At 59.8% G+C, this 23,175-nt stretch overlaps 1 protein-coding gene across 4 annotated transcripts; it reads left to right on the plus strand.

The window, feature by feature from the left end:
* Window positions 1-3,360: 3,360 nt before the first annotated feature.
* On the plus strand, window positions 3,361-22,277 carry NR5A1 (nuclear receptor subfamily 5 group A member 1). 4 transcript variants are annotated; one of them, XM_065035422.1, is made up of 7 exons: window positions 3,361-3,555; window positions 5,302-5,420; window positions 5,811-5,952; window positions 8,833-9,473; window positions 15,982-16,101; window positions 16,611-16,758; window positions 20,108-22,277. In XM_065035422.1, exons 2-7 carry the CDS (start codon window positions 5,319-5,321, stop codon window positions 20,353-20,355), a joined length of 1,401 nt encoding a protein of 466 aa, XP_064891494.1. In that variant the 5' UTR covers window positions 3,361-3,555; window positions 5,302-5,318; the 3' UTR covers window positions 20,356-22,277. The 4 variants fall into 4 exon arrangements, with proteins under 4 accessions (XP_064891494.1, XP_064891491.1, XP_064891492.1 ...); XM_065035419.1 differs by having other exon boundaries at window positions 3,364-3,555; window positions 5,680-5,952; XM_065035420.1 differs by having other exon boundaries at window positions 3,408-3,555; window positions 5,305-5,420; window positions 5,680-5,952.
* Window positions 22,278-23,175: the final 898 nt, after the last annotated feature.

Raw genomic sequence — 23,175 nt, forward strand, 5'->3', positions numbered from 1 at the left:
GTTCCCAGGAGTGTCACCCCAGGGCCAGTGGCCAGGACAGGACTGCCAGGTGAGGCTGGGTCACCGCACGGCTGGGCTGGTCCCTTGGGGTGTCCTGATGGGCTTGGGAGGACTTCATGGATGTCCAGCACAGGCCACATCTCTTCCCTGAATTTCTCCCCATCTTGTCACCATTTGCTCTCAACTCTTTCCTCATCTCCTGCCCAGTTTCTGTCCTTCTGGAGTTTAAACCTGCAAACCAGTGCATTGTGTGCGGTAGACGGGTGGGTCTCTTTCCACTGGGCCAGCGTGAGTCTCACGTCTCAGTTTGCCCTGTGCAGGTACAAGAATTGCTCTTGGCGTTTTTGACAGGGCTGATAGTCACTGCGGAGGTCAGACAAAGGTTGGGCCACCATGGCCGGACAGTGACAGCATGCTCAAGAGGTGTGTGCTCCTGGTAAGTCCTGCCCGAGCTCCCGGAGGCGGTTGGGTTTCTCAGTGCCGTTGCTCGGGCTGGTGACATTCCCTCTGTGCAGCCCCCCAGGACCGGGGGCGAGCGGTGCCGTGGGACAGCCATGGCCCCTGAGTGGTGCTGGAGGGGTGGGACAGCACCCGAGCAGATGTGGCTTGGGGCCGGGGGGACCACAAGGCGGGTGCTGGATTCGAGCTCCATGTTGCTGTCCCTGCAGGCCGACCCCACTAATCAGCTGTGAAAGAGAGAGAGAAAGCTGGAGAGAAATCTTTCTCTCTGCTAACCTCATCACAATAAAGATTCCTATAAAGAGCTCTTATCCTTGAAGAAAATGAGGCACATAAGCAGGAATAGTAAACAAAAGGCTGTCATTTTGACCCAGGAGTGCTTCATGTTGTTGGCAACTGCCAAGAGGAAACATAAAGAGAGGCTGCATCCAAGTCCCAATTATGCAGAACTATGTGACTGATATGTCAATGAGTTCCCCCGGGAGGAGACCACCAGCGTTCGCGGAGCTGCCTGCGCACCATCTGCACACACCGCCATGCGCCGGGCCTGCCCGCGCCCCCGAGCGAAGGCGTGCATGGCATCGGAAGAATGCGGAGGACAAGGTAATGTCATCGGGAATGCTATCGCCAAAGTCCTCGCCGCGTGCACATTATCGGCACGGGCCCTGGAGTCAGGGACTGCGGGCAGCCGGCGGTGCAGGCAGCGCGATCTGGCAAACAGTAGTGCTGACCACACCTGCTGCAGGCACGCTCCAGGAACGTGGCGCAGGCAGGAGGGCCGCCCCGCCGCCGATAAGCTGAGTGGATGGAGATAAAATCCGAGAAGGAGATTTGCTTTGCTGAGCATCAAGGCTACGCACCAGTGAGGAGCCAAAGCACGGCTGCGGCCTGTGGCGGGTGGTGCGGCTCTGTGGGCTCCGCAGGCTCCAGCGCCGCCATGGCCACGCTGGCGCCACAGCCCAGCTGGGAGGAGATGGAGCAGGGCAGGAGCTGGGCTGGCAGCCGGGGCTGTCGGTATGGGTTCTGTGGGGTTCTGTGTGTGCTGGCCGGTCCTGCCGGGGGTGTCCAGGGTCCCCACGGGCACTGCTGGTCCCACGTGCCAGCACAAGCACAGCACAGGGTGAGGAAGAAGAACAGCAGCACAGGCATGAGGTCGGTGCTGCCGCTGCAAAGGGCCTTGATGTCGCTGTTGGCACCCGCGCTGCAGAGCGGCCTGAATGTCCTCTGTGCTGGAGCCCCATGTGCCCGCCCTGCCAGGACCTGGCTCTGCCTGGTCTCTGCATGGCTGCTCTGGAGCAGCCTCCCCAAACCCGCCCTCCCCAAACCTGCCCTCCCCAAATCTGCCCTCCCCAAATCCGATCTCCTGCTGGGCTGCGCCGGGGCCCGAGTGCTGGCCCTGACCCGGGGCTGTGCGCCCGCTGCAGGAGCTGGGCCGCAGCCTTGGCAAGGGCTCGTGCAAAGGAAAGTGCCCAAGGCCAGCGGGGACGTATTCACCCCTGAAAGCACCTTGCTGCAAAAATAGCAAGTGGCCAGTGTGAGGCTGGGGCTTCCCAGGGGAACAATGGCGGGCGGGAGGAAGCAGCCGTGGCCGCCCCGCAGCTCCATCCCCTCCTCGCGCGGTGCTGAGCCGCGAGGCGCTGCGTGCCGGCCCAGCAGGGACCTTGAACCTGCCACAGATTTATTTTCTCTGACATTGGCATCGTGTCGGAACATCTGGCATGTGGCTGATAATTGCTGGGGATCAGGGCGGAAGCTGCTCCGGGCCTGGCGCTTCTTCCAGAGCTCTGTTTTCATAAGTTTTTCTCCTCTTTTCAGCTGCAGAATGAGGAAAAAACAAGCGGGGCTGTGCAGCTTGCTGCTCCTCTCCCCCCAGCACCGGTGGCTCCCGGAGCCCCCCTCAGCGCTGGTGCACCACAGAACCTGTCACCATCACACCACGTTGGAGCTGCATCAGTGCCGGGGGAGGAAGAACCATGACCCCAGAGCCCAGGGTGGTGGGTCCGGCCGTGTGCCCCGGACGCCAGCGACCACCTGGTAGGGGCACAGCCATGGCACAGCCCTCCCTGTGTCACATGGGGGCTCAGGGCTGTCGTGGCCATGGGGCAGGACACAGAGCCCTGTGCACAAACACAGGGGAGATGCTGTGGTGATGGATGGGCAGAGTGCAGGGCTGGTGACGGAAGCAAGTCCCTGTTCTGGTGGAACACGAGGTGTCACTTGTGGCCTCTCAACCCCAGCGTGTGGCCTCGCTGCCCTCGTGTTGTCTCAGAGTGACTGGAAATCCAAGCCCTGCAGCCAGCGTGGTGCCCGCTGGTCAGGGCTGTATGTGGCAATGTGGTGTGGGAGAACCCGCGCAGCAAACACACCTCCTGTGCCAGGGCCTTGGCTGCCCCTCCACGTCCTCCACCCAGGGGGTCCCACTTTGCCCCAGCGTCATTTTGGCACACGTGGGGCTGCTGGCTGTGGGTGCTGGTGGCCTCAGGCACTGAGCCCCGTGGAGGGAGGAGCCCCCTCCCACCCTCCCCTGCCGTGGAGACCCCCTGGCTGCAGGTCTCGGTGATGGGTGGGTGCTGTGGGCTCATGCTCCTCCTGGATGTGTCCTGCCCTGTGCCCATGGCCCCCTCCCTCCCACCGGGGCAGTAAATCAGTGTGGCTGTGGGTGCCGGCACGCTCACGCCGCCCACCCGTGCCCCCCACCTCCCCGCGGGGTCTCCCTCCCCTGGCACGTTATCTGCTGCGGGGGTCCCACTTATCTCTGCTGTCACTTTCTAATGCTAGTTTATGGGCAGTGTTTTGTAGCTTAATTATGATGTTTTTCAGCGCGGTCACGTGCCCACAGAAGCCAATAAGGCACCAAAGTGGGTCCATCCCGGCTGAGCCTGGCCCCCACGGGGAGGAGATTGGCCGGTGTCCTGCCCAGGACGGCGTGTGCGCAGCCAGAGCCCCGACACCTTCCCAGCGGACACAGGTCCCATAAATCCCCCAGCCTGGGACGGACGGGGCAGCAGTGCCCAGCACCCTGCGGAGGCTTCTCAAGTCGCAGCTCCTGGCCGGTGGTGCGAGGGAGGCTCTTCTGCCTCGCTGGCCCCACACACGGTGAGTAGCTGGCTGTGGGGAGAACTGTGGTTGCCTCATCCTGCCTGTCTCCCACCCGCTGCCGCCATTCCCTGGCACGGTGGCAAATGGGGCTGGAGCTGGGGACACAGCAGGGCTTGGTAAGGAAGCAGGAGCCATACATGGGCCTCTGCTTCCCGTCCCCATCAGCAGGCGTTGGGATGGCGGCTCTGCTCATCGTGAGCAGCGGAGTGAGGCCTCACAGTAGCCTTGGCCCCTCGGCCATGCTGCTGCCCAGAAATGCAGACCTGGCTGCCGAGGGTCTCTGGGAGCCCAACCAGGTGATGAGTCGAGGTCCCTGGTCACCCCAGCACTGTGTGTTACCCATGGAAGGACAGGCAGCCCCCACACCGTGGAGCAGGCGTGGGGGGTGGCCTGAACCCCTCAGTGTTGAGGGTTGGCTGAGCCCATGCCCCTTCCCCATCCCGCATTGGTGAGCACCGCAGCCCTCAGCTCCGAGTTGCTTTTGTTCCTCGCAGTGTTTGCTCGGCTCTTCTCCCGATCCGCAGCCCCTCCTGGGCTCCTCTTCCCGGATGGCAGGTCCTGCTCTGCAGCTGCCCGGCAGCTCCCCCAGGAGCTTGCGGCGAGTGTGGGGGCTGTGTCCGAGGGGCTCCGCTGGCGGTGGGAGCGCTCCTTCCCAGCCAAACAGCGCTGACCGACACCGGGGCTGCTCTGCTGCTATTCTTAGCCTGGGCTCTGTTCCTGGTGGCTCTGGAGCGATGCTCCGCTGGGCCCGTTTCCTGTTTGCCGTTCTCCCTGCCAGTGCCGCTTCCTACCCACCGCACCCGTGGGTGCAGCGGGTGTGTGCGGCAAGCCAGGGGGTGAGCTGCGTGCGGTGAACTGTGTGGGGTGAGCTGTGTGTGATGAGCCTTGCGGAGCTAGCTGTGTGTGATCAGCTGTGCGGGATGAGATGTCTGGAATGAGCCGTGTGGGACCAGTGGCCGCTGCCTTTGCTGGGACAGGCTCTGTCTGCACCAGTTACAAAGGGGCTCCTGATAAGAGTGGGCGGCCGGGCTGCTGGGACGAGTTCAGCTCCTGTGCCTGAGTTGGAGACGGAGCCTTGAGCTTCCCGTGGCCGAGGGCCTGGGCCACGGCGCATGGCCAGCCGGCCAGGGAGTGTCTTGATGAACAGGACGTGCCGGGAGCATGGATGCTCCTGTGCCAGTCTGCTGGCGTCATGGAACATTTCGTTAAGAATCCCTGAATGTGAAGCAATGAATTAAATACTGGTGGTGAACAACCTCTGTCTGACAGGCAGACCAGGACACGGTTGGCACAGGGTGACCGGCAATAGGTCCAAACTGTCACCTTACTAGCAGTGGTCCCAGAGGAGGTGTCAGGAGGTGCCACACACCCCAGCGCATCTCACGCAGGTTTCTCAGGGCTCTGTGAGCACCTCCCCACAGGCAGCTGGCTGGCAGCAGGACGGAGAGCGGCCCCGTCCCCGTGTCCTCGTGTCCCCGGGCAGGCTGGTCCCTCCGCCCCCACCCCGTCCCCGGCGCTGTGAGCAGCCCGCTCTCCCCAGAGGAGGTTCCCAGCCCCCGGGGGGCTGGCCGCCCGCCCGCACCAACATGGAGATGCTCTTCCAGGCGCTATAAAGGGCTCCGGCACCTGCTGCTCGGTCTCTTCCGCACCGCGCTCCCGCTCCGCACCCAGCGCAGGGGCTCGGGGCCGCTGTCCCCGTCCCCCGCCCGCCCCGTCCCGCTGACCCATTGGCTTGTCTCGCAGCAGGGCCGCTGGAGGGGATGGACTATTCCTATGATGAGGACCTGGACGAGCTATGTCCGGTCTGTGGGGACAAGGTCTCCGGGTACCACTACGGGCTGCTCACCTGCGAGAGCTGCAAGGTAGGAGCGGGCCGGGGCGTGCGGGGCCGGGGCTGTGGGGGGACCGGGAAACGCGCTAGGGCTGTGCGGGGACCGGCGCTGTGCATGGAGCGGGGCTGTGCCGGAGCTATAGCCGGGACCGTGCGGAGAACGAGGCTGTGCGGGGAGCGGGGCTGTGCGGGGAGTGGGGCCCGGGGCTGTGCGGGGAGCGGGGAGGGGGCCGTGCAGGAGCCGGGACAGGGGAGCCACCCCCGGACCGCTTCTCGCTCGTTTTCGTTAGCGGCGAATTCGCGCTCGGCGGCGGGACGGGAACGCGGCAGCGACGGGAGCCCCGAGCGCGGCGGGGGCGGCGGGACGGGTGCCGGTGCCGGAATGCCGGTGCCGGTGCTCGACGCATCGCCGCCGCCGCAGGGCTTCTTCAAGCGGACGGTTCAGAACAACAAGCACTACACCTGCACCGAGAGCCAGAACTGCAAGATCGACAAGACCCAGCGCAAGCGCTGCCCCTACTGCCGCTTCCAGAAGTGCCTCACGGTGGGGATGCGCCTGGAAGGTAGGGCAGGGCACGACCGGGCTGCGCGGACGGGGCCGGGGGCGGCGGACGGGACTGCGCGGGTTGCGAGGGTTGCGCGGTTCCCCCGGTGGCGATCGCGCCGGCCCCGCCGCTGCCGCCCGCCCCCGCCGCGTCCCCGGGCCGCTAATTCCCGCGGCCGCTTCGATTCCGTTTTTCTGTCTCAAGTTTAAAACAAATTCGTTTTTTCGCGTCGCCTCCTGCTTTTCCTTTTCTTGTTTTTGTTTCGAGTCCCCGCGGGTTTTTGGCTGGTACGGTTTCAACTTTCCAGGATTTTCTTTGCTGGCAGAATGGTTGGGAAATAGCGTAGAAATTATTGTTTTCCTTAAGCACATAATTTCAGAAGCTGAGACTTAAGGAAAACGTTAAAAATAACGGGGCTCGCAATAAAACTGCTGCAGATCTACCACGAATTACATTTTTTTCTGTTGGTGACATTTAGTATAACAGATTTCTCGGGAGTGCAATTACAGACCCCATGGCTGCCACCTCACTCATGTCAGACAAGTCGATCCCAATTGAGACATCAGAGTTGGACCCCAACATGCCCAAGTCGTGTGTTGTGGTTTCTGCAACACTTAGCACAGGCCACCAAAATACATTCGGGGGACAGATTGCTGGCAAGTGGCTGCAAAGCAAAAGCAGACACGGAAAGGAGCTCCCCTCTGCCACAGTCAGCTGCACCCGCACCTCTTCTCCCCTGAAATCGTTTACATTTTGCAGCAGATAAAAGCGGCCAGACGTGTCGGTGAGGCTGAGCCCCCTCACCTGGTTGGGCTCACTGTGCTCAGGGCAGAGTGCGGGTTAATCAGAAAGTACCGTGTGTACCGCACAGTGGGGTGAGAGCCTGCGGGCAGGGGAGCGGGAGTGAGACACAACAACGAGCTGCAAATCAGCCCCTGCAAAATCCCGGCGTGGGCTGGCTTCCAGCCCCATCTCCAAACCGTTCCCAGTTTCGCTTTCTTCCCTGGACTGGAGTTACTGGTGCCCTGGATCGATCCATGTGTGCTCTGGCAGTTTTGACCAGTGCTGCAGGAGAGCTGGGGCACTGGGCAGGGCTGGGGGCTCCGGGGGCAGACAGGCAGGGGCAGTGCCTGGGGTGACTCCCGGGGTGACAGGCACAGTCTGTATATTTTCAGCAGTTTTGCTCCCTGTGAAGCTCGTTTTGTCCCATAGCCCCTAAGGGTAGTGACTGTGAATTTTTTATTTTCCAGCTGTTAGCTCCTCAGCAGAGACCTGCTCTTCTGTGGTAAAAAACAGAGCCCACCTTTCCTGGTTCCTCTTATTCTTGGGTAGGGAATTTGAAGTTGAGCCTCCAGCTCTGCAGGACAAAAGCAAGCCAGAGATGACTGAATTTGGGGACAGTGTTGACACAGGCCCCCCTTGAAGTGCCTGAAGAGACGCTGCAGTGAAGTCTGGCTGGGGAGAGCAGCACTGCCCAGCCCAGCCTCGAGCAGTGGTGCCAGCACGTTACTTAGAGCGGGTGGGAGATGGGCTGCCCATGTGCTCTGGCATTGCCAGGGTGTGCCAGACCCGCCGGTGTCAGCTGGGGCTGCGTGAGGGGTCGGTGCCAGGGAGTCCCAGAAGGGGTTCGCACACACGCTGACTGCAGCCGTCCCACCGTGTCCCCATTAGGAACTGCCCCGGGGCAGCTGTCTGCTGCCCAGAGGTGTGCGAGCATGCTTGCCGAAAGGGGGGCCGCGGCACCCCCATCTCAGAGTATGTCTCTGGCTGTCCTGCTCCCAGTGAGATGCTGTTTTCATGAATAAAGAATGAGGGAGGAAGCGCAGGGCGGCTCCCCTGGGAGCACATTCCTGCTCGCCCTGGAAATGCTGCTGCTCCCGGCCAATGCTCCGCGTTTCCAGCCTGCCTGAGGAGAGTTTGGGAGGTGTCCCGGCTCTCGGGGGGCTGGCTGTGCTTCCAGGGGCCACAGGATGAGGAGGCGAAAGGGAGACAGAGGTAACAGCTGAGACACAAAAGCAAGACTCGCCTGCTGTCGGGGGGGACACAAACTAGCAGAGGGTTGTTTCCCTTTGATGCAAAGTGTGCAGGCTGTGCTGCTGGCGTGCTACTGCATCCCTCTGCACCACCGACCAGCTCCTGGCTTGCTGAAGCTCCTCCGAGGAAGTGCAGCAGGGCGGTGCAGAGGGACAAGCTCCTGCTGCAGAGAAGCACCTGCTCCCTTGTGCTCTGACACATTCTTGGGTTTCTTTGGGGGCTCAGAGGGAACATCTGCTTTGCTACAGCCGTGAGATTGCGATGGGGCCGTCAGAATGACTCCACCAGCAGGATGCTCCAGCAGAGCCTCTCGGCTGTGGCTGATACCCGTAGGGACAGGCAGGCTCCTGCCGGAAAGCTGGCACAGCTGTGCCATGGAGTGCGGTGTGCCCGGCTGGACCACAGCACTGGTGTAGCCTGGCTGCTGGTGAACCTGGGCCCCTGGGGCTCATTCACAGTCAGGGGTTGTAAAAATGAAAGTTGGTGTCAAGCCCCACCATCTGCCCAGGCTTCATGGGCTGTCCCCCAGCCAGTGAGGGATGAAAGCTGCTTTATCCCCAGCCCATTTCGGAGTTAAAGCCAAATGTCTCTTCCTTTCCTGCAATGCCCGGAGGCCCTGAGGTTTACACCAGCGAGTCAAGAGCCAGGGACAGGCACTTGAACCTGCCATGCCATGTCCCTCCTGTGCACAACTGGGCTGGGATGGGCACAGTTCTGCCAGTGGCTTTCTCAGAAGGTCTCCCTCATGCCCCCCAGCTCCATTTGGCCCCCAGATTTGCCCCGTCTTGTTCTCTGTGTCACGTGGAAGCACTAGTCTCCCTCCATGCAGGTTTACTGCAGCCCCTGCCCTCTCTCTGCCCCCAGCCGTGCGTGCCGACAGGATGCGCGGAGGGAGGAACAAGTTTGGACCCATGTACAAGCGGGACCGTGCCTTAAAGCAGCAGAAGAAAGCTCTGATCCGTGCCAATGGCTTCAAGCTGGAGACCGTGCCTCAGATCATGTCCCCAGTGCAGAACGACTACAGCCTGTCCTCCACCATCCACAGCATCCACGCCATGTCCAAGACCTTGCCGCCCAACCCTGCTGCCCTGACACCCGTTGACTACGAGCGCAGCCCCTACGGGACGCCCTCCCTGGGAATGACTGTGCCCAGCCACGTACCGCTCGGCAGCTACCACTACCCCTCCTTCCCCAACCGCACCATCAAGTCTGAGTACCCGGACCACTACACAAATGCACACGAGTCTGCACCAGCCTATGTGTACCCAGAGACCTACCCCAGCAGCTCCCCCCCTGACATCCCCGACGTCATCCTGAAGCTGCTGCAGCTGGAGCCTGACGAGGCGCAGGTGAAGGCGCGGATCCTGGGCTGCCTGCAGCAAGAGCAGGGCAAAGGCCGGCACGAGAAGCTCAGCACCTTCGGCCTCATGTGCAAGATGGCTGACCAGACCCTCTTCTCCATCGTGGAGTGGGCACGGAGCTGCATCTTCTTTAAGGAGCTGGAGGTAGGAGAGAGGGCAGGGAGGAGGGATGCTGCACTGTGCGGGTGGTGGGAGGCAGGTAGGATTGGGGCTGAAATGCCATGAGGACAGGATGCTATGACAGGCAAGACTGGAGCTGAAATGCCGTGAGGAAGCGGAAATGTCTGTGGGCACGAGCCTGGGGCTGCCCATGCTGCAGACCTGCTGGTGTGTCCCCGTCCCGCTCCCGGCTCCCCGTGTGACAGGCCTGGAGCGATTCCCGCTGTTGCCGTGAGGCTAATGATTTCAGATTCATCACGGCGGGGGCAGGTGTGGAGGCAATCGCCGGCAGAGTGACTGTGGTGTCAAGCTCAAGATATAATTGAAAAATGTAACGTTGAGGAATTATAGTTGAGACAATTCTCTCCTCTGCCTTTAGGAGGAAAATCGATGCTGTCAGGTGGGTGCCTATTAGCACCAGGCAGCCAGGGCAGGGGACACCACCAGGTCTCCTCCGGAGCCACTTCTGCTGCCAGGAGCGCGTGAGCGTGCCTGGCCGGGGGACGTGGTGCTGACCTCCGTTCCACCAGGCCGTCCCATCTAGTAAATCCCCCCAAATACTTAGTAGGGCCAAGGGGTGGCTTAGCAGAAGTAAGGCAGCCTCTGCCATTCTGCCAACCTTGCCAAATTTTCAGTTGTTTTCCGTTTCTGTCCTGGGCTGACCTAAGATCCCAAACTGGTGAAAAAACGGGACAAAACTTTGCAATGTGGCCAAAACCCGAAGAGCCATGTCCCAGGGTGGCTGGGAGACCCGGGTGCCTTCCTGTGCTCTGTGTGTGAGGTTGTGCTACCTGGCTCTGGCCAAAATCCCCTTCCTCCTGCGTGCCGTGGGGACCACGTCCCCGGCAGGGCCAAACTCTTCCCATGCCCACCTGCAGGGAGCCATGGGACTCAGTGTGGCAGAGCCTCGTGGCTCAAAATAGCCCATGGCTGCCAGAACAGTGTCAGGAAACGGCATTGTGGGGGTGGGTCAGGCTCATTTCAATCATATCAGTGTCCAGCCTGGATTTTGGGAACAGGGTGGTTGTTGTTTTGCAGGAGATATTGTAAACAGTGTAAATTCAGCTGCCGGCTGCATTGCCACGTAGCCTTGTAACTCCATTGTCAGCCTGATTGTGCCACCAAAATAGGCCGTTTCCGTGTGAATCCGTGTTGGCGTATGCGTCTCCTCCCGTGGGGCTCTGGGGGGGACGGCAGTGCCAGCGGCTTCACCTGGGCACAGGCAGTGGCGTCCTGCTGGTAGCAGGGCATGTCCCCTGATGTGCCCAGGACACGTGACGTGGTGCCCCAGGGACAGGAGCTCAGCTGGGTCTGTCACTGACATCCCAGGGCTGCCTGTCACCCCCCTGGCACGGCACGTCCTCTTTGGTGCGAGGTGGTGGCTTCCCTTGGGCACACGGAGAGAAGCTGTGGGACAGCAGGAGCCGATCTGCAGCTCCTGAAACCCCATTCCTGCTCCTGCCTGGCAGAGAAAAGTAAAGAGCTGCTGGGGCGGTAAAGGAACTCCTGCTAGTGCAGAGTTTGTGGCTTTGCCCTAAAGCCCCCTAGCACGGCACGAAGTCGTGATCCCAGAGCTCGATGACCCTGGTGCAGGCAGTTCCATGGGGGTGCAGGCAGTTCCGTGGGGGTGCAGGCAGTTCCGTGGGGGTGCAGGCAGATACCCCATGCATGGCATCCCCTGCCTGAACAGTCCCCAGCACGCCCGTGCTCCTGCCTCAGGGCTGTTCTGCAGCCAGCTGGTTTCTCCCTGGCCTCGCAGGGAGCCTGGGGAGGAAGGAGAAACCCTCGGGGACATGGGGACCCGCTGGCTCATGCCTGACCAGGATGAGCCTCTGCTCCCTGCCCAGGGACAGCGGGAGCAGGTTACCCCTGCAGCTGGCAGGTCATTGCTGTTCCTGTCCCCATGTTCATGCCCATTCCCGTTCTCACACCAGCAGCCCAGCGAGCAGGCTGGGTGCTTTGCCATCTCCTCCCGGCAGGGTGGAGGTGCTGGCGAGAGCCCCCCCCGGCTCCGCTGCTGAGCCCATGGAAGGAGGGGGGAGATGGGCTAATGGCCTCTTGACATCGGCTCACACGCCACGTCTGCCCGCAGGCGCGGGGCAGTCAGATTGAAAACAGATTTAACTTCCCAGATATATCGTTTCATTTAAGGGCCAGTAATTCTGTCAGTCTGCCACTGACAAACGAGGGTCCCCATGCCAATCTGCCGGGGAGACTGATGTCGCAGCGTTCATCTCGTGTCACCAGGCAGAGAATTACGGACTGCGCTGGCCTTCGGAGGCAAGACTAATAATGCTGCGCGGCAGAGGGGGATTTGGGGCCCTGCTTGTTTATCGAGGGCCGGCCAGGCAGCCGCGGCGCGAGGCCGCGCGGGCGGAGGTGGAAGAGGTCAGCGCTGACGCCCATAAATACGAACTTTAACTGAGTCTAGATGAGATGTGTCAGGACTGAGGGAAGATTTGCAGCATCTCTTCAGGAAGAAAAATATGGGCCGGGGGTGAAATATATTTTGTTGGGTCGTGAGTCTCAGGCAACTTTGTCCTTTCAGATGTAATTTTTTTATATATATATGGAGAGAGATGGACAGAGAGATGTGCACATACATACACACTTGCACACTCGTATTGTGCCTGATTTCGTTAGGTTTGTATGGAGGTATCTTGCAGTGCCTGGTGTATATAGATGTTACTGCCATACGTACATCTAAATATCGTGCACACAGGGGTGCGGTGAACTCTAGATTGGGATGAGCAGCCAGGGAATGTTAAACAAATTGCTGCAGTTTCAGCCTGAAGGCCGGACTGGACTGGGTGTGCACTGGGTCCCTCTTGCCGGTGGAGGGGCACAGCATGGTCACGGGGTGATGGGCTGACACCGATCCCCTCCTCAGCCCTCCTCGCTGTGGGGACGGGGCAAACCCCCCCAGCCCTGGGCAAGTGCAGGTGGGGGGCTGGCAGAGGGCAGCACCGCTCCCACAGACGGAGAAACTCCTGCTGGGCTGCTCTCCCTGCCATCTTGTTAGAAATCTCGCAGCCACGATGAAGCCGATTTGTAGCCAGTTGCTTCTCTGCCTTTCGCATGTGTGGGTCATCTTGACCCCATCTCTTGGCCAACAGCCAGAGCATTTTTGGCAGATTGAAAATCTCCTTCTGGTTGCAGACGCTGCAGCAATGTTTAGCATCCCATGCACTGGGGGAAATGTGACAGCTTTCCCTGCCGGCTCATGTCCCTCTGGCACAGCCCTGCCCGCTTTCTGGGCACGGGCTCAGAGCCATGATGCTCATGCAGCCTTGCAGCCTGTGAGCCCCGGCAAAAAGCAGCACCCAGGGCCACAGCAACGTGCTCTGCCAGCAGGGAGAGGAGATCCTGGTCATGCCCTGCTGGTTGTGATGGTTTGTTGCTTTAGGATGCCCATCGCAGTGGTATCTGGGCAGGGGGATGAGGGCTTGCATTGACCATTAACACCTCAGGCTTGTGTGGGGTTTTGATTGTGGGTGGCTGGTGGATGGTAATCTGCTTTCTCACTTCTCGGTAGCCAAGGTGATGGGTCCTGCTCGCACCCAGTAATCGCCTGGGCTGCAGCTCAGGGTGCTGCTGTGAGCCGTGTGCGGGAGCTGCTGGGGCAGATCCTGCACCAGTGATCTGGGAGGAGGCCGGAGAGCATCTCTGGGCGAAGATCTGCACCGTCCCTGTGGGGTTTGGCATGTCTGACCTGCCCCTGCCCCTTGGTCCCAGCCCCTGTGCTGCGGGGAAACGCGTTTTTCTGTGGGGCACAGCCCGTCAGCAGCAAAGGCACTTTTGGTGGCCGGGTGGCAGGGGAGAGCTCTCCCCGCACAGGGAGCATTTTGCTGCTGTGTTTTGTGAATGGGTTAAATGTTTGCTTTAAAAAAATTGCCTCTTAAAGACAGCTTGCATCAGGCCCTTGATAAAGCACTCCATTGAAAAGCCTTGACATTAAAAGAGGAAGATCCTTTGCTTAACTTTTAAAGGCAAGAGTGGGTGCGTGCTGTCTGGCTGGGAGGGCTGATGGACTCTGAGTGGTGTCCATTAACCCCTGCTCCTCCCAGGCAGCCAGGCTGGCGCTGGGCACAGGGAGGTGACCAGGTAGGACCCCTCGTGGTGGAGCCACGCTGCCGGAGCGGGGCTGTGGGATGCTCACTGCCACCCAGCCCGGGCCACGGGGACACCAGCTTGGTGCTGGACTGCAGGGAGGGCTGGGGACCCTGGAGATGTCCCTGAGCCCTGCCTGGCCGCAGAGCCCCCAGCCCACCCCATCACACTCCCAACCATGTCCCCATACACCATGGCATGTTGAAATGCTTCTTTTTGGAAAAGCTGAATTTTTTAAAACCATTTTCAGTGCAAAAGCTTCAGTCTTTCCCTTCCGGAGCTCATTGCGCTCAGGAATGAGGCACAGGAAGGAGCTTCCAAAACAAAGCCAAGACTCAGCCGCAGCAGAGGAGCTTGGGGCGGATGTAATCACAGATGTAGAAAATCTCCATTTTGTTTTGATACAGAACAAGCTTTTCCCCACTGCTTTGTTCAGCAGCCGAATGAGAACCTCCTGGCCGGTGCTGCTGGGCCACGCACCGTGGTTCCTTTCCTGCTCTGGGTGATGTGGCAGTGAGCCCGGCCTTGGAGCTCCACCGCACCTCGCCACGGGCAGGTTTGGTGCCATGGGGCAGGAGTGGGCTCTGCAGCCCCGGCCGCCGTCGCTGCCCCTGCACCGCATCTCCCTCCCCACGCTGCTGCGCCTCCAGGACTGCCCACCCACCGCACTTGAGAAACAAACCCTGGCCGCTCCAGGGAGCGCTGGGCTCCGAGACCATAAAGCTCTTTCTCATCTGACTTCTATTCCTTTTGCAATCTCCCAGTGCTGGTTTATTGCAGACTCTTCAGCAAAACGAGGGTATTATCCAGTCCTGTGATACTGCATCTGTCTTCCTTCCATCAAAGGCAGCGAGCACAATGGCACTGCGGAGCTCTTCTGCTGGCAGCGGATCTGCTCTGCAGAGAGGTGCTGCCGAGAGCCCCGGCCCTTGCCCCGCAGCAGCCGTGCAGGAGAGGGGAGCTCCGGCCAGGTGGGGGTTCAGCTCTTTGCAGGAAGGAGCTGGCGTCCCTCGGGCAGCCGTGAGGAGGGGTCGAAGCCGGTGACCCGTGGCGGCTGTCGGTGAGGCGGTGGGGGACACAGCTGCCTGCGGTGCCTCCTGCCTGCTCTTGGGGTGGCAGCACCCCCAAGTCTGGGCTTGGAGCCCTGGCGTGGCTCTTGGTTTTGCCAAACTCATCCGTTAGCTCTGGCAGCTCATCCTGCGGGGACCAGTGCTGCCTGCAGCCCACCTGCTTCCCACGGGACCTTTGGAGGTCCTTGCGGTTTGTGTCCTGGGCTGAGCTTTTTACCAGGGGCATTTGCAGGCATTTCTTTGAAAGCACAGCCATGGATGTTTATACCTGTGTCTGCACAAACACGCTGGCACACGTGCAAAGGTGCAGGTGATAACATATGTGCTGGTGCGTGGGCAGGGGCTGGTGGCAGCTGCAGGGCACAGCGATGCCCCGGAGCGGGCAGCTCCCCCACTGCCCTGCTACTCTGTGCCCCCCCGAGCCCTGCTGTCCCGGGCAGGGAGGAGAGGGGGGATGCTGGCCTCTTTCATTTGAAAGTATCCAGAGGGGCTGCCTGCAGACACAGGGCCTTTGTGCAGCAGCTGCACGTTCCCTCCCGCCTCGGGATGCGGCCAGCAGTCATTTTGTTAAAGATTTGTGCGTGGTTTGAGGATGTTGTGCCCAATGGGGGAAAACTCATGCTGATAAGTGCCAGCAAATGCCACCGAAACGTGCCGAGCTGCTTCCAAGTTGGGCCTGCACAGCTGCACAGGGTTCTCCTTACCGGGGTGTAGCTCCAGCTCTCCCTGCCCACCTGAGGGGACTGGAGGAGAAGCAGGTGATGACCCCACACTCCCCATGTGCTCCTGTGATGGGCTGCAAGTAGAGCTGGGCTGGGCAAGTCTCCATAGATCAGGTCACCTGGGGCCCTAAAGGGAGGCAGAGTTATGTCACATCTCCAACACATCGTGCTGGTGCTGTATCCATGCCAAGGCATTGCTCATCCACACTCTGCTTCATGTAACAGCAGTGGTGGTAGGACTCGCTGCTCTACTTCTGGGCGCGTGAGCAGTGAACATAAGTTATTTTTTGACTGCTAGAAACTCTGTTGTGCTCCAAGTGAGACACATCTTGGTGTGGGTCCTGTCCAGGTCCAGTGCGAATGTGTCAATGTGCTGCAGTGGCTGGAGTGTGAGTTTGAGCTGTCGCTGCTGCCAGGCTGGAGTGTGGAGCTGGGCCTCGAACCCAGAGCTGGGGGCTGGAGGGATGGTGTGGGGATGGGGACAGCCCAGCCCTGTCCTGCCAGCTGGAAACAAGAGGGAGCGGACGCAGCCCGGGCAGCCCCGGCCGTGCCCCACGCGCGGGGGATCAGCGGTGGCTCTGACTCTTTCAGGTGGGTGACCAGATGAAGCTGCTGCAGAACTGCTGGAGCGAGCTGCTGGTGTTCGACCATGTCTACCGGCAGCTGCAGCACGGCAAGGAGCACAGCGTGCTGCTCGTCACCGGCCAGGAGGTGAGCGCTGGCCCCTGCACACCGCGGCGGTGGCTGCAGCTGCGCTGGTGGGGCTGGAGGGGGCATGGGGGTGACTTTTGTCTTAATTCTGCCCAAGCGTGGCCAGCCCAGTGCTGGGGGCTGGCTTGTTTTTGCTGCTTTTGTTTCAAGACTGCTTGTGCACATGATCCCATCCCAGCCCACTGTCCGGCTTCTGCTTTTGGCAAAAACTGTTTCTTGTGGAAAGACCAACAGTCACAACTGCCTTTGCAGAGCTGGGTGTGAGAAGGGGCCCCTTCCCTCCCCAGGGACAATTTTTAGAGATGTGGGTGCCCACGATGCCAACACTCTGCAAAGGGCTCCTCTGCTTTAAGTGAGGCTGGATAAAAGGGGTTCCCATTTCACCCTTCAGCCCCTAATTCTCAGTGGGTGCAGTGGCTGGTGCATGGCTCCTGCTTTGCATGGAGTCTCCTGCAGTGGGTCTGGGGGGGCCAGGATGACTCTGGCTGATGTTGTCCCTTTCCCCACAGGTGGACATGTCGACCATCGCGGCCCAGGCCGGCTCCATCCTGAACTCACTGGTGCTGCGGGCGCAGGAGCTCGTCCTGCACTTGCACTCACTCCAGGTGGACCAGCAGGAATTCGTCTGCCTCAAGTTCCTCATCCTCTTCAGCCTCGGTGAGTGCCGCTGTGGGAAGCACCGGGAGGAGGGATGCCCGCATTAGGGGGTCACAGACGTGCTGCCATGTGGTCTCAGGTGGCAGGAGCGCAGCTGGAGGGAGCAGGCACAGCCCAGGCTGTACTGGCTGCTGCACTGATGGGGGACCAAAGGGCTTTTAATGAGGAGCCAGGAGTGAGGACTGGACCTGCTGATTCCCACACTCCGCTGGGGCTCTGAAATGTCTCCTGCTGTGGGGCCAGGCTCTGCCTCCAGCTGTGGGGGATGTTGCCAGCCCCTTGGGTGAGCGGTGCCTGTTTTGGTCACTCGCCTGTTGCACTAGGCAGGGAAACAACCGGCTGATACAGCTGCAGCAAAACAGGCGTGTTGACAGAGGCAGCGTCGGGGACGGCCGTATCTCCTGGGATTTGCGTCAGCGGGCCCATGCACGACGGGCAGGAGCTGCCTGTGGCTCTGATTAAGCTCAGCCTGGGGTCTGCGGTTGGGCCAGGGCGGCGGGTTCACACGGTGCCAGCTCACCCAGACAAAATACACGGGAGCTGCAAGCACTGCTGCCAGAGCCCACAATGACCCCAGGATGGTGCAGTGGCTCTGCCCCGATCCTGCCCTGATCCTACCCCAATCCTGCTCTGATCCTGCCCCAGATCCTACCCTGGCCATGCTGCTGCTCCTGAGGGCAGCGTCTCCCCATGCACCATGGCCAGGGCTGCTCCTCTTTCCCCATGGGCACTGCTCCAAGGCCGAGATGCCTGTTAGAGTCCCACAGGAGCAATCTCAGCCCTCGGTGTTGCAGCGTGGCCTCGGACAGTACTGAGCACCACGGGGACCACAGGGTGCTCGTCCACCTTCATTACTGGTGCTGACACCTTCCCCTCAGCCCTGTCCTGGCAGGAGATCTCCCATCCCGGTTTAAGTGTGGTGCTGGGGTCTGCGAGGGGCTCAGCTGGCCGCCGTGCTCACGGCTCGCACCTCTGCTGCCACGGCTGCTTCACTTCACACACCTCCATGGCCGCTGCTAATTGTACACACCCGGACAGGGCAGGAACCGGCATTTCCCCATGAAAACTTGTGCTTGTGTCACTGGGGTGCTGATGCTGAGCTGTGACGCTGAGCCCAGCTCATGGCAGCATTGTCCCCAGCCCTGTCCTAATCCATTTCTGACACCATCCCCGTGCCTGTTCAGATGCCTCCATCTGGGCTTGTGCTTCTGCACTTCTGCTCCTGCCAGTGGCTCTGTGCCCTGGGGGCCAGGTAGGGTGGGTGTCTCAGGGCGCGGGGGCCATGCTGCCGGCCCCTCCTGCACCTGCGGCTTCTCCTCCTGCAGCTTTCCTTGCCTCTGGAGCTGTTTTGAAATCCAGAGAAAATAGATACGACGGTGCTGCTCAAACAGTGATAAGGTGTGGCACAAACAGTGCCCAGGCTGCGCAATAAAGGAGCCGGTGGGGCTCACGCCCAAGCCAGGACCTTCTGCAGCACTGGGAGGGCTGGCACCCCGCGTGCTGCCCCATGGCGCCCCATGGCACAGGAGCAGGAGCAGCGTGGTCCCAGCACTGGCAGCTGCTCTACCAAGTACGGCTGCGGTTCTGCTTCACCAGAGCAGTGGCTTTCAGGGAGGACGTGGAATCAAGTCGCTGTATCTTCCCATACATCATTTTGCCCCAAATCCAACTTTTTCTCTCCATATTGCAGAGCTCACTTGGAGTAATTTGCCCTTCGCAGGCTCAGCTGTAGAGGATGGGATTGTGTATTATGTGCAGGATGTAATTGCCTTTAACAAGAGAATTTCCACATTTACCACTCTGCCACAACACAATCAAAGCCAAGCCCCGCTCACAAGAGCTGCCATTTGAGTTCTAAATAGATTTCTCTCCTGAGCAGGTAAAGAGATTTAATTAAAATTAGGGCTTCTCAAAATAGCAATATTTATGAGGACGGCACAGGTTAGCTTTGTTCTACAGAAGGGCTTAATAGAGCCTTAATGGATTGACCTATCATTCGATTTCATGACTTACATTCATGAAGCAGCTACTCTTGGGGAGGGGAGGAAGAGAGGCTTTTATAGCCCACATTCCCTTAAGCGTTTGCAATTTATCAGCAGCTTCTCCCAAACAAAAGGAGCTGTGAATAGGAAGAACACTTGAGGGCATAGAAATAATCCCAGGCATATCTGTATGTGTGATGGGAGGCTTTGTCACAGGACAGTCTTTGCAACTGCTGCAGTGTCTCTAAATGAAGTGAGTCAATGTTATTTGGACAACATTCTTTATTCCTTGCAGGAATGAAAAGATTATTCAAATATTCAATTAAACAGTGAATAGGGTCTTTCAGAGAACCAGGTGAGTTCATCGAGTAGAACTAGCTATTGTTGAGCCAACTCAGGGGATAGATTTGACGTTTATCAATATAACTTCTTTTCTTTAATGACATGCACAATAACCTTATGCAGATAAAGAGATTTCATAACAACCTGGGTAGAAGGGAGATGGCCACAACGGGAGCAAATGTGCCACCGGAATGAAAAGGGAAGGGTGATCTGATAAAGCGCGTCTTGGCACGACCTGCAGCACTTCATGCCTGCGCCATGCAGCGCCTGGCCTGGCCATGGGCATGGCCAGCGGCTGCGTCTAACGGGGGTCCCGCAGCCCCCCGGGCTCTGCCCAAGCAGAGCAGCATCCTTGGGGCACAGACCCCGCTCAGGCTGCCCCAAAAGCCCAGAGGAACCCCAGCCCAGCAGCCTGGGCCATGGTCCCCAGGGACAAACCCTGCCCTGGGGCTGTGAGCGCCCGGCTCTGCCGTGTTGCCACCCGGGCTGCAGTGGCCTCTTGGCTGCTGGTCCTGCCTGTGCCCGGGTGCTGCTGCCTGCAGGGGCAGGGCTGGCAGCGGGATTACGGGAGAGCTGCTGCAGCCCTGGCAAGGTGCAGAGGATTAGGGTTTCCAGGCTGGTAAGCCTGGTTGCCACATTGGAAAGACAAGGTTTATCGGGGAATTAATTCAGCCGCTTCCTTGACCTTCATGAATTAGAGTGGGCTGATGGCAGTGGCTCCACGGGTGTGGGTACAGCCAGTACCATGTTTTGGCTTTGCAGCTTCCTGGGCGGTGAGGATGTGGGTGCACCTGCCCTACTGCTGCCAGGGGGTTTGGGCATGTGTCTTCAGCACTGAGGGAGAGCTGGGAGGCAGGATGGACATGGGAAGTTGTGGCTGGGCAGAGAAGCGGAGCGGGACCCCTCCTGCACGGCGTTTTCATGCACAAGGGGTGCTGACACAGAAGTGTGAGTGCACCCATTGCAGCAGGTAGGGCAGACACATGAGTTTGGCACCATTTCACCATCCTCCTCCTCCCTTGCAGACGTGAAGTACCTGCAGAACCATGCGCTGGTTAAGGAAGCTCAGGAGACGGCCAACGCGGCGCTGCTGGAGTACACCGTCTGCCACTACCCCCACGCCACCGACAAGTTCCGGCAGCTGCTGCTGCGGCTGGCAGAGGTGCGGGCGCTGAGCATGCAGGCGGAGGAGTACCTGTACCACAAGCACCTGAGCGGGGAGGTGCCCTGCAACAACCTCCTCATCGAGATGCTGCACGCCAAACGGACTTGAGCACAGCTGCCAGCAGCGTGGTGAGGCAGGACGCGTGCCCGGGGCTGGCGGGCCAGGGCTGCCTCTCCAACCCGCCTCTCTCAGTGATGCTATTTAACCTGTACTATTGGAAAAGTCCAGATGGTTTATTTTACTACATGGTAAGGACAGTTGATGGCTGGGGGGCTGTGCACTCAGCTGCCAGACTGCCCCATCAGCAGCGCTGCCCCTGCTCCTCTGCACATGCAGTGCCTGACCTGTTGCCTGCCTGACCCGGCTCTGCAGCACGAAGGAAAGGTAAAGCCTGTCATGGCTTTTCTTCTGTTTATGCTCCTCTCCTGCTGCCCCTGCCAGCCGTTTCTCCACTGCTGCCATCGCTCGCCCAACCCTGCCCCATGTCTCAGGGCTCCTCGTGCACAGGGCAGGGGAAAGGTGAGGTGAACCCCCCAGGTGGTGGTTTTGCAGCAGTTGGGGTGTCCCCAGGCACTGTCACGGAGGCAGAAGACGGGGGCTGGGGATGGTGGCACCGCACAGCTGTGCCAGGTCCCCGAGGAGCACGTGCTGGGTGCTGCCTGCTCTGCATCCCGTTGCTGCCCGGCCAGGTGAGGGCAGGCAGGGATGGGCAGTGCTGAGCCCTCAGCTGAGGTTCGTTTGCTCAGTGCTTTCTGGTGCTGGAGGCAGCAACCACGGCTTCGCAGCCTGCGGCAGCCGCGGTGCCCACTGCCCGTGGGTGTCCATGTTCAGCCTGTCTCTGGGATGTCAAAGCTTTGCTGCAGAGGCTGTAGGAGTTGTGGTATCGGGAACAGGGGACTGTCTTGGGACAATTTGGGCCATGGCCCTGCCAGCACAACGTCCCTGCAGCTGGAAAGCTTTGCAGGTCATGGTGCCCAGGTGGCATCAGCACTGCGACTTGAGCTGGTACCTGAAGTGCGAGGACAGGGTGGCCCCAAGGTGGTGTCCCCAGGCAGTGCAGGTCCTGCCTCACTCCAGCCATCAGCTGTACCCAGGCAGGGCCCACAGAGCAGCACGGGACCAGGAATGGACTCGGTTCCCTCCTGCCCACAGGTGCTGGTGGCAGAGCAGGAGGGAGGGGCAGTGTCTGGCCTGTGCAGCAGCAGCAGGTCCAGGCTGCAAAGACCCCAAAGCTGCTCCCATGCCAGCATGTGCCCAGGGGCTTGTGGGAGCTTTGCAGCCCCCTTCTGCATTTACCTGCCCGAGCGCATGGGTGGAATAATAAGAATTGCTCTGTGCTTCATGCCAGGTCGGGCTGAGCCCCTGGATCCCTGTCGTGCTCTGCGTGTCCCCAGGTGACAGCAAATGCTGTGCTGAAGACACAAGCAAAGTGCTGGAGGTTCCTTGCCCATTGTGGAACAGGGGCTCACAGACACGACAGGGCAGTGCTGGGGGGTGCAGTCCCCTGAGCTGGGACATGCTGAACCGTCCCTGCTGCTTTCTCTCAGTCTCACGCTCTCCTCTTCTCCTGCCCCACCGGGCAGCCCCGCACGGCCCCGCGTGGCTGGGCTTGGGTCGGCTGTTCTCCGTGGCCGGTGTTTGCTCCTCATTCTGCGCAGAGCTGGTGCCTTGAGGAGCTGCAGACACTGCGCCTGGAGCCGCACGGACTATGGAAGCTTGTTAGATGCAGAAGAGCATGTTTGTCTCTGCTTTTCAACGTTTGTGCATTTTCCTCCTGAAGTTTGTGGTTCAGTTTCACCTTCTTTTTGTGAACTTAAAGAACTGGAGAAAATGGTTTTGGAGGTAAAAGATATTTTATTTTCAGAAAATGAAAAGTGTCCTTAAGTGTGTCTCTCTCTGTGACTCTCACATCCTCTTCTCCCTCTCATCCCTCCCCTTCCCACTCCCCACCCTGCATTCCCAGGCAGGAGGTTACCAGCTTCCCTGTCAGGAGCAAACCACTGTAATAAATTTTGCAGTTCAGTTAAAAAGGCAGACTTTGTCTTTTTTGATGGTCTTTCTAACTCTCCTTGCTGGTGCCCCTGTTCTCCTGGCAGCAAAGCAGCGCATGGTCCCGGCACGCAGTGCTGCCCACGGTGTCTCTCCCAAGTGTCACCTGCCCTCAGCGGGACAGGGACTCTGCGTCTGCGGGAGCCTGATGGCTGCTCTGGTGTGTTTCAAGGCTTTGGTGAGACAAGATCTGGTTCATAGTGTTGCTGGGAATTGCCATAGTGACTCTGAGTGTGTTTTGCAAGTGAGCTCAGGGATGACGTTTATGGGCAATTGGCTTAGACTCTGGATTTTTCACATAGCCCTTGGTGGTCACAGTGGCCAAGCGGCCCCGGTGTGCCAGGCACCATGCAGGGAGCAAACCACAGAGCTCTGCCACAGGTTTGATGTACGTATTTCGGTGCCGGGAAGTGCCTCACACCTTGGTTGTCCCCAGCCCCAGCAACTGGAGATGCTGCTTGGCTGACTCCGGTACCCAAAGCGATGCTGCATCCACACCTTGCCCTTCTGAGCAGCACAGAGCTGCTCCAGAGCCGCTGTTCCCGACAGCGCGTAAATACCCGTGGGCCAGCACGTACTGCTAGTGAGACCAGGGAGCGCAGTGTGGTGGGAATGGGAAGCAGCAGATGGGCACCTGCGCTCTCCTGTCTCCTGTTCCCATCCTGTCTCCTGCACCGCGACCACACCACCCTCCCCTGTGCTCAGCCGTGTGAAGCGCTGCACAAGCCCACTCTGCGGATGGAAGGAGGGAAATAGACAAGGAGGGAAGGCTGCCTTTAAAATCAGCATTTACTGTCATCATAATCAGCAAAAACTCTGACACATTTGATGTGCCCTATATACTAGGGACGTAACAGAGAACCAGTTGGATGCAAAGAA

Source organism: Columba livia, chromosome 19 (assembly GCF_036013475.1).
Source record: "Columba livia isolate bColLiv1 breed racing homer chromosome 19, bColLiv1.pat.W.v2, whole genome shotgun sequence".
Classification (NCBI taxonomy): domain Eukaryota; kingdom Metazoa; phylum Chordata; class Aves; order Columbiformes; family Columbidae; genus Columba; species Columba livia.